Raw genomic sequence first — 11350 nt, forward strand, 5'->3', positions numbered from 1 at the left:
CCGTCGCCTGTGATCCGCCACTGCTCCTCCTCCTCACCCTCACTGGCCGCTTCTTCTTCTTCTTCTTCTTCTTCTTCTTCTTCTTCTTCTTCTTCTTCTTCTTCGCCAGTGCTTTTCCTCCTCGCCCTCACCACCCGTCGCTTCTTCTTCTTCTTTTTCTGTGAACTGGATTTTTTTGTAGAATTTTTGAATTTTTTGTGAAATATTGTTGTTACTGAATTTGGCTTGAATTTGGAATATTGTTGGATCGGGAGAGAGAAAGAATGGGGGATTATGCGAAGAGAAACGGGGAGACGGGGGAGGAAAGGGAAGAAGGGGTAGGGAGGGGTGTTGAGGAAGAAGAAGGGAGGGGTTTTATGCGTAAAGTAAAGGGAAAAGGGGGAAGGGGTTATGCGAAGGGAGAAGGGGGGAGGGGGTTCGGGAAGAAGAGGGGGAAGGGTCTTTGCCGTCGCCGCCGCCGTTCTTAACGCCGCCACCGCTGCTCTTCTTTGCTCGATGGCCGTTGCTCGTCGTCGTTCGAGTGTCTTGCCACATTCTGCTTCTGCTTCCATCATTCTTCTTCTTCTTCTTTTATTCTGCTTCTATTATATTTGTTGATTTTTTATTATTGTTATTTCTGGTTGATTCTGATTCTGATTGATTATATTGTTTCATTGTTATTGTTGTTGTTGTTGTTATATTTCTGTTTTTGCTCCTGCTTCTTCAATTTCTACTTGATTCCATTGTTAATTCAATGGTGATTTATTGTTGTTGTTGTTGTCTTGCTGCTGCTTTTGTTTGATTAATTATTGTTGTTGCTTTTGGTTCTGTTTCTGCTTGTACTTCTGCATAATTTTGGGGAAGAAGGGAAAGAAGAGGGGAGGGAGGTGCTTCTGCTGGTGCTTCTGCATAATTTTGGGGAAGAAGGAGAAAAAGAGGGGAGGGTATTTTAATCCGAAGGACGATTTTAAAACAAACTGAAACTTTGGGGACCATTTTGAAGCGAAAAAAAGGCCGAGGACGAAATAAATTTTTAGCCTCTATGTTGGGACCAAAATCATACTTATCCCTTTACAAAATTATTTCGAAGATATTGGTGAATCGTATACAATTTCTTATGAATAAAGTGATTAGTGACAATCAAAGTACCTTCATTAAAGGCAGACTTATTACAGATAATGTGCTAATTGCCCCTGAATATATGTATTTTTTGAAGAATAAAAGAAATGGAGATTGGGATATGACACTTAAACTAGACATGAGTAAAGCTTATTACAAAGTGGAATGGAATTTTTTGTGGAAGGTAATGGAACAGCTGGATTTTTGTAACCGGTGGATTAATTGGCTTAAAGAGTGTGTGATGACTGTTTTCTATTCTATTACTGTAGATGGACAACCTAAAGGTTTGTTTAAATCTACAAGAGGTCTTCACCAAGGGAATCCTCTTTCTCCTTATCTTTTTATACTTTGCGCAGAGGGGCTAAGCCATCTGCTCCACAGAGGAGAACAAAATCATGAGTTGGTTAGTTTAAAAATCAACAGAAATTACCCTATTATAAGCCACTTATTTTTTGCTGATGACTCAATCATATTCACAAAGACAAATTCTACTTCTTGTCAGAAAGTACTAAATATTTTGTAGATATATGGAGGATTAAGTGGTCAAAAAATTAACCTGGTCAAATCGGCAATTTTCTTTAGCCGTAACACACCGCAACAAGAGAGGATAAGACTGGAATTTGATACAAGTTCCAAATGTGGGAGTACAAGACAAGTATCTGGGTCTGCCTACAACTGTACAAAGATCCAAAACATCCACATTTAGTTATGTAAAAGAGAAAGTGGCAAAAAACTACAACAATGAAAGAGATCATTACTATCAGTAAGCGGTTGAGAGGTGCTGATAAAAGCTGTTGGAGCTGCCATCCCAGTCTACACTTTTGGATGTTTTAAACTGCCTGAAAAACTCAGAGAAGACATTCAAAATCAATTAATGCAGTTTTGGTGGGGTCAAAAACATGATGAATGAAAATTACAGTGGATCAGTTGGGACACATTGTGTAGACCAAAATGTCAAGGAGGTATGTGTTTTAAAGATCTCAAAACTTTCAATCTTGCGATGTTGGGAAAGCAAGGATGGCGATTTCTTACAAAACTTTATTCACTAGTTACAAGAGTCTTTAAAAGCAAGTATTTCAGGTACTGTGATTTCTTGAAATTTGGTGTTGGAAATAATCCTTCATGGGTGTGGATAAGTCTACTGGAAAGGAGAAAAATTATTGAACAAGGAGCAATTTAGAAAGTAGGGAGACAAAACTCAAAAAACATTTGAGAAGTAAACTGGGTTAACAACGAAGGGCCCTTAATAGCCAAACCACACATTCAAATTCAGCCAAACCTCATTTGGGTTTCTCAATTGTTGACAGACTCAAGAGAATGGAATTCTCAATTAATTAATAATTGTTTTTCAACAGAAATTGCACAGTCAATTCACAGAGTCAAGATATATGAAGACGGTGATAAATTGATATGGAGCAAGGAAAGAAAATGAGCTTTCTCAGTCAGTTCAGGTTATGGAATTGCTTTTCAGTTATACCATCCTCCAATTGAATTTCTTGCTAATAGATTTAAGAACAAAGCTCTATAGAATTCCGCATGGGACTTGGAGACGCCAGAAAAAGGTGAAGGTTCATATGTGAAAAACGCTCCATAGAGGGCTCCCTGTTCGATTGAAATTGGACAGAAGAATAGCTACAATCTCTGAAATATGTCCTTGCTGCAACCAAGCTCCAGAGTTAATTATGTACTGCTTCGTCTCTTGCCCACACTCGAAGGTTATTTGGCAGCTTGCTGACATACATGGAGGAATTGGAAAGGAAGATGATGAGGTTTTTCGCACATGGTGGATGGAGGTTATAAGGGGGTTGAATAGAAGATCTATACTCGGATGAGGAGTAGTTTAGTAGCAACCCTGCTATGGACTTCTTTGTACTCATTTTTCCAATGAATGCAATCCTATCTTAGTTAAAAAGATCAGATATAATTAGTATGTATTATTATTAAATTTGTCTTAAATTTTTTAAAAATCGAGTTATTAAGAAGATATTTAATACAAATTGAAAATTTATGAAATAAAATTTAAACAAAATAAAATGTAGAAATTTTTTTAAAATTTTTTAGAAATTTCAAGAATAAGAAGCACAAATATATTGTGATTAATTTTTTTATACACGTAATATTTTTGTTTATATAAAACCCTGAAGGTTGTGGTAGACTTAGAGAAGGGAGATTGAATCTATGCCTTTTTCTTCAGTTGTTGTTATGATCCTTTTAAAATAAACTTTTGATTCAGATTCTGTTTGTACTCAACAATGAAAATTTATGAGACAATTTATTTTTGTCTCATGAATATCAGAAAATAGAACACAGCAAAAAAGAGAAAAGCTAACACCAGCATGTATCCTGGTTCGGTTGCCTTGTGCTATGCAACCTACGTCCAGTCTCTTCCACAATAATGGAGGAATTTTCACTATAGTTAAAAGTATTACATACACCAATTTCACAGGATTGACCCAATCCTTTCACACTCAAGTTCTAACCTAACTTGACATTGGCTATGCTAATACCTAACTCTTCACTCTTAGTGCTAACCCAACTAAGAAAGGGATACCTTACAGGTACAAGATACAAGACAATTAATCAACCTAAAGAAATCAGAAAATAACTCTAGCCTTTTCTCTCAAGTGTATCACTCAACCTTTTTTTCACTCATGGCTTTTACTTGAGCTCTCTCGATATGCCTTTTCTCTCAAGAAATTACAGAAAGATAAACATAGAAAAGTACATTACAATCTGTAAAAACATAAAGGAGATTGACTTCATCAACAACTTCTTTGCTATGTAATAAACCAGATTTGCAAACCTCAAATTCAGTTCTTCATTATTGGCCGAATGCTTCTTTGAAAAAAAGCATTATCCAAGTATAGGAACTTCTTTTCAGAACAATACTCACCAAACTCTGGTTTTCTCTCCTTACCTTTGAATGAACAGAAAACTTCTTTTTATCTCCTTGCATGTTGCTTGGTTGCTCTTCCAAGGTCAACTTCTTGAGTCTGGAGTTTTACCAACTCACTATCTCACTTTTTTTTCATTAATCCTCACAATGGAAGTCAGAAGAAATGATTTTTTCAATGGTAAACCCAGATCTTGACCATTAAAACAGAACTTGGTCCCCAAGTATCACTTGTGACCGTAGATACACAGTAGTGAGAAACAGAAATTCTCTTTTCCATATAGCTCAAAACGGAGTGGTAGAGAGTTGAAGATTAAGAGAAGAAAGTGTGATGCATGAAAAAGAAAATGTGTTACCTTTAACCTAAGCTTGATTTGGTTTGAACTTGCTGATTTGACATTTGTTTTTTAAGCTTAATCTCTCTCTTTCTTGCTTCTTTGGTAATTAACTCAGGGAAGAAGTTCTCTCTCTCTTTCTCACTTTTCTAAATTCTGTGATTTGACTGAGATAGAGAAAGAGAACGTTGAGTTAGTGAAAGCAATTGAGAGGAAATTTGCTTCTGACTATCAACTCGGACTTGGGTTAGATCATTTCATTTGGCCCGTTTTAATTTCTCATCTTTGTTTCCTTTAAAGCTTCATTTATGTTATTAACCCATCAGCCTTGTTTTATTTTTCATTCCATTTGGGTTATTAATTTAAATTTTGGCTTACAACATTTAATAAATAATTAGCAACATATAATTATTAACACTCAATACTAATTATTTATTTTGCCCAAAAATAATATTTATCATCACTAATTAATTTAATTAAATTCTTAACTCAACGAACCTTTTTCCTTATAATATCTTTAATTAGTATTGCAATTTTTTTTAAAAAAAATAAGAAGTTAGTTAAAACTTAAAACTACTTGTTAAATATACTAAAAATAAAAAAACTTGACTCTAATATTTTTTTCCCTTGTGTGTTGCCAAACCTTTTAAAGAAAGGTTCATTTGATTTGACCCCTTTTTATCACATTTATAATTTGTTTATTTCCCATCACTATCCACACTCTCTCTCTCTCTCTCACTCTCTCTCTCTCTTAGAGGAAGAAGCAATGGAAGAAGAAACACACACTCACACAAACACAAATCACGCAACCCCTGAACCCGAACCAGATACACCGATCCACTTTTCCGACCCGACCCATCACGACCTCGCTTTCCCCGCAGGTCTCACCCAAGAAGAATTCGAAACCCTAAAACCTTCAATCGCCAAGCACCACACATACCCACTCTCCGCCACGCGCCGCCAGTGCTCCTCCCTCCTCGCGCAGCGCATCCACGCGCCGCCGCACGCCGTCTGGTCCATCCTCCGCCGCTTCGACAAGCCCCAATCCTACAAGCACTTCATCAAGTCATGCCACGTCAGCGAAGACTTCCAGCTCGCCGTAGGCTGCACCCGCTACGTCGACGTCATATCCGGTTTACCGGCTAACACCAGTACCGAGAGGCTCGACGTGTTGGACGATGACCGACACGTCATCGGGTTCACTATTGTTGGGGGTGAGCACCGGTTGAGGAATTACCGGTCAGTTACTAGCGTTCACGGGTTCGAACATGATGGGAAGATCTGGACCGTTGTTTTGGAGTCGTACGTTGTGGACGTTCCAGAAGGGAACACCGAAGAGGATACTCGTCTGTTCTCGGATACAGTCGTTAAGCTAAACCTCCAGAAACTCGCGTCTGTCACCGAAGGGAAGATCACCGACGGTGACGGTAAGTAACACTTTGAATAATTATAAAAAAAAAATATTCATGTTATGGAGTAAGGGGGAAAAAAGCAAAAAACAAGTAAAAAAGGTTCCATTGGTAATACGTTATTGGGGGGAATTATTTTTCTTTGTCTGCTATTTTTGGGGAGTCATTTTGGGTTATGATTAAAATTTTTTCCTCTTATGTTGTTGTTGTAATTTTGGATTTTTTTTTTTGAATATTCACATGTAATTGTAATTTTCTTCGTGTGAAGATGATAATTAAAAATATTAGATAATAATTTAATTAAATTTATTAAATTATTTAATAATTTTTAAATATTAATTTTATATAAAAATAATTGTACTCAAATTTTTACTGTTAATTATTGGAATCACCCATGTATGTCTATTTTTAGCTTTGGTGGATTTGACTAGGATGTCCTTTCCCATGTTGGAACTTGATTCTTGTCTTAAAATAGAGAGAGAAAAAAGAAAGAAAAGTAAAAAAAAAATGGGGTTATTTTTTTCTAGGAAAGGAAATGATAATAAAGTATTTATTTATTTTGATCATTTAATGAACTGAACTTGTATAAATGCATTTGAATGTGTATTTTAGATATTGTTATGGTAAAAAGTGTCTCTTTTTTTTTTCAATTAAATACACAATCATAATATTTTATTAATACCTCTTATTAGTAATTAGTAATGTAATTTTTCTTACCATTGTGGTTTAATAATTGCAAGATAGCTAGAAAGTAGACAAGAGTTCTGTTCTGGAATCAGTGAAATGATGCATGAATGAATGTCTTTTGGATTTGAAGGGCACTTTGGTCAACACATGTTGAGGCATCAAGTGTTGACTTATTACGGTCTATGGATGATCCATGATACTGATATTGATATGTTTCTACGAATAACCACTGTGTTGAAATGTGATATGATATGATTACAGGGCTTTCTTGTTAGTTCAATTAATATTTTTTTTTTCGTTATTTATGTTATCTTTCTAGTTATTGCCGTTTCTCCCTAAGAAGATGCCCAATAAGATCTTCTTTATGCCTTGTTCTTCATTGGTGGAGAAATTTAAAATTGGGGATATTATGGCCAACCAAAAATTCTTGGAAAGTTATAGTTTCTACTTTGGGATGATGGAGTATTTGAGTCACTCACTTAAACTTTATAAATCTAAAAGATGGGCATGTGTAATAATATTGTCTCACTCTTAAAATTTTGATTATAGTTCATAAGCATTTTTTTAAAATTTAGTTGATAGGAATGAGATAATAGATATTTTTATTTCTATTTTGATAATATTTCTTTTTATAAATTTATACACACACATATATATTACCATATATGGCTGTTATAAGGAAGAAATTTTAAAGTAGAGGTCAAAGGCATGTTGAAAAAAGCGAGATGAAAAAAAATGCAATGGCTTTTAGTTTTAACACTAAATTATATTTTGAGTGACTATTCAATTTGATTTTTAATAATTAGCTTAAATACGTTTTTAGTCTCAACAAAAAAACTTGTTTTTATTACTTTGGTGCTTGTAATTTTTTTTTAGTAATACTACACATTCAAATTTTTTTATAAATTAAGTTCAATCAAATTAAATAATAAGTTTTAGAATAATATTAGTTATAATTAAATTTTGTTATATTAGACCAATTTAATTATATTTGGTTTATAAAAAGATTTGGATGTATAATATTATTTTTTTATCTAATAAAATTTAAAAAGTATCTTTTTTAGTCTATGTTATTAGAGTCCTATTCTCACAGCTATTCCATTTTCTTTAGAATTTTTTTAATGACCTAATATTATATACATCACACAAATGAAAATAAAAATTCATAAAACTAATTATTTCGTCGATTTTCAAATTCCAACCACAACAAATCGAATGATGACAACTAAGTGGTCTATAGTCTATAGGGCTTGCATATTCTTGTGAATTTTTTGTCCCAAAAATTGAGACACTTTTTTATTTGGGCCCAATCTCGTTAACTTGAGAACTAACCACAGTGGCCCACTAAATTAGTTATCTAGCATAACTCTTTTTTTTTAAATATTTTAAGATATTTATTTATTTTTTATTTTTTACAGTATTCTTCAACCTAACAGGCCAAGAGTTATACATAAGGTGAGATTCGAACTTTTGACACTTGTTTAAATAGACTAGTGAACTAACTATTAGACCAACCCAACTTGGTTAAGATATATATTTATTGATACGAATAAAATTTAAATAAAACGCTAACCAACTTGAGTTGGTCAAGTGGTCAAACTCACTCGTCAATTTAAGTAAGCGTCGCGGATTCGAATTCTATGTTATATATACAACAGCCCATCGAGTTGAACTGAAAGATATCATAGACAAAAAAAAAAAATTAAATAAAACTAAACTATTTAAGTTGATTTAGTAATTAGTTTACTAATATATTTAAATAAGTGTTAGGTTCTACCACTTGGGATTAGATTATGAATAAACATGGGACTGATTTTTTTTGTCATCACTATTTATTGTCCTCAATTAACATAACCTTTTATGTTTACCAGCACGTGATCTATTTGAATGGCAAATACCCTGTTAAGAGTTGTGAGTTAATGATTTCGTTAGATTTAGTCATTCTATACCTTTTGGTTGTCATGTCCAAAAAACTAAACTTTTTTAATTTGAAAAATGAAAACATTCATACATCGCTTGCTCTAAAATAATTATTGTATAATTTTTTTGTCAATTAAAACAAAATCTTGAATAGATGCTCCTATTGTCACATATGCATGATGATGTTATTTAATTTGGTTAATTAGATGAACTTACTTCTATGTCATTATATCTGTTGAATTTTGTGATATTTTTTTTGTCGAATTTATTTCAAGCTAAATAAAAAGATCTTAATATCTTACATTATTTTCTAGAATTTTTAAACTTCTACATTTTTAAGCAGAAGAAGATTTGTAAGTTTATTGCGTATCTACCATTTTACCAATGAGAAATCTTTAAAGTGAAGCATATTGTAAAAACATTATTTAACTAAGGATGATAAAAATATCCGACCAATGTGGAGTATAGAAGTTTTTTCATTGATCGATCAATTTAATATGTTTTATCGGTCAAATCGCACAATTAATAGTCCTAATTTGAAATATGCTAAAGGTATTATCTTGCTACTCATTATTCTTAAACATTTTTTGAATTATTAAATGGATATAAAATAAATTCTGATCTGTTTTAATTAATATTCTAAGACAACAATTATATCCATTTATATGTAATATTGATTATTGCATTCATTATATTTATTCCGTTAATTATTACGTACTATAGTATTCAAGAGAATGTTTAAGATGAATAATAAAGTAATATTATATTTTTGCTTTTCCATAATATAATATCTTTGGTCTATTTCAAAAAATATTTCTTCTGTTTTAAAATAACTGTATTTTAACTTTTTTTGAAATATTAAAGAAATCAATGTACTTAAACACAAAGTAAGTCTAACTATATTAATTTTTAGTGTATAAAAAAGTCAAAGGGATATTTATTTAAAATTAAGCGAGTAATAATTAGAAATGTTCATCAATCGGATTTAATTTACACATCTACTGTATTTATCTGAATTCGATCCGAAAATTATGGATATTGATTCGATCCGCACACTAACAAGATTGGATTGGGACTTTAGGTAAGCATCCGCATATCCACAAAAATAAATAAATATTCTTTTTATGTTTTATTTCAATTTAATAATTATCGTATATGTTGTATTATTTTATTTTTATAATTTAAAAAAATATTTAATAATATTTTAAGAGTAGAAAAAAGAATTTTATTGATATTCTTTAATAAAAATAAATTCTAAAAATATTTTTATATTTTGCGGATATATTGATATTTGATGCGATTGTATGAATTGAATCCAAATTTATAAACCGTGAATATTGGATCTAATATGATCCGATGATTTTAGTATGAACTGGATCAAAATTTGTCATATTCAATTTTATTCAATATGCATTCATCTTAATAATAATTTCACATGCCAGCTATAATTCAATATAATCTAAAAAATGATAAAAGAAATCAATTTGAATTAAAAAATCAATTCATTCGTCTGTTTAATTCAATATTAAAAATTTGAATCTTAACTTAAACATTCAGTAATTTATTAATTAACCCAAACTTTTAAATAAAATTTGGATCCATTACTAATTAATTCTTGATTTGTCTACAAAAGAGGAGAGAAAATTAGGCCGGAAAGGCATGAAGCACGAACATGCAAGTTTCCATGTTGGAGCATTATATGTTCCATTCAATAAAATCAAAGAAATATGCGAACGTGTAACACAAAAATTAAAGGGATAATTAATAATCATCCACTAGCTATCAATGGAGAAACAGAACAACCTAAGTGGACGACAACTCTACCCTTTTTCCATCTCATCTTGCGTTCCCATGTTCTTAGGCATTGAATTTCAGTCAATTTCCAACGTATAAATATAGAATTTTGTAAATTACGTAAAGAAATTAAAACTCTTGCAATTTTATCTTAAAACAGTTATATATACATATGTTGGACATAACATAACTTAGGTAGCGTTTATTTTCGGAGGGAGGACACGAAAATATGGATAATATTTATTTAAAAAGTATTTGGAAGTAGAGATATGGACATTGGACATATTGTTTTTGAGACCGTTTTTTATATTTTTGTGTCTATTCTTTTACAAAGGACAATGATGGACACGGATCTAAAAGAGTGGACACGAATTTTTTTATATATTTTGTTTTTCTTTTTGTCTATGGATATTTTTTATTATTCCATTATTACCCTTTCTTATTTTTCCTGCTGCGTTGTTCTCATAGAGGTACTTTCTTCTTCCTGCTCTTTCGCTATCTTTTTTTTCCAGGTACTCTCTTCTTTCTGTAGAAACTTTTATTGAGGTAGATAATTTTTTTTATCGTTTTTACTTCAATACCATTTTAACCTTGTATTATATTATTTGATTTGTAATAAAAATAATAACAAAAATAACTAATCTTAAAACTTTTGAAAGATAAATATTATCAAAAGTAAAATTGATCTTTTAAAATGCTAAAAAAAATTATAAATTATAATTGATTTTATATAATTTAAAGAAAAATCAATTTTTGATAAAAAATTAATTTTTTAAATAAAAATAGATTTTTTAAACTAATTTTTTATTTAAAATTAATTTGATTTATTAACCTAAACAAAACTTTTTATTAATCAAACTCAGATTTATTTTTTTTGTTAATCTTAACCATATGTATTCCTACGTATTAATAATAAATTTAAAAATAAAATAATTATATTTATAAATTTTATTTTAATATAAATACTAATATATTTTTTATTAAAATTTGTTGCCTCTTCAAATATTTTTTTCAAGTTCTGTCTGTACTCCTATATACTCTCATTTTTTATTAAATTAATTTGTATTTGATGTAAAAAATTTAGAATCACAGGACTATTTTAATCATTTTATATAGTATTTTAGTCTTGTCCATGTATATCCAAACATAATACTAGACATTACATTAGTGTCTTGTCCATCATATCCAAACACAATATACAAAGAATGATTTTT

At 31.1% G+C, this 11350-nt stretch overlaps 1 protein-coding gene across 2 annotated transcripts; it reads left to right on the forward strand.

Moving 5' to 3' along the window:
- Positions 1-5023: 5023 nt before the first annotated feature.
- On the forward strand, positions 5024-6702 carry LOC127744732 (abscisic acid receptor PYR1-like). 2 transcript variants are annotated; one of them, XM_052256937.1, is made up of 2 exons: positions 5024-5753; positions 6476-6702. In XM_052256937.1, exons 1-2 carry the CDS (start codon positions 5093-5095, stop codon positions 6481-6483), a joined length of 669 nt encoding a protein of 222 aa, XP_052112897.1. In that variant the 5' UTR covers positions 5024-5092; the 3' UTR covers positions 6484-6702. The 2 variants fall into 2 exon arrangements, with proteins under 2 accessions (XP_052112897.1, XP_052112891.1); XM_052256931.1 differs by having other exon boundaries at positions 6480-6702.
- The last annotated feature ends 4648 nt before the right edge of the window (positions 6703-11350 follow it).

This window comes from Arachis duranensis, chromosome 1 (assembly GCF_000817695.3).
Source record: "Arachis duranensis cultivar V14167 chromosome 1, aradu.V14167.gnm2.J7QH, whole genome shotgun sequence".
In the NCBI taxonomy this organism is placed as follows: domain Eukaryota; kingdom Viridiplantae; phylum Streptophyta; class Magnoliopsida; order Fabales; family Fabaceae; genus Arachis; species Arachis duranensis.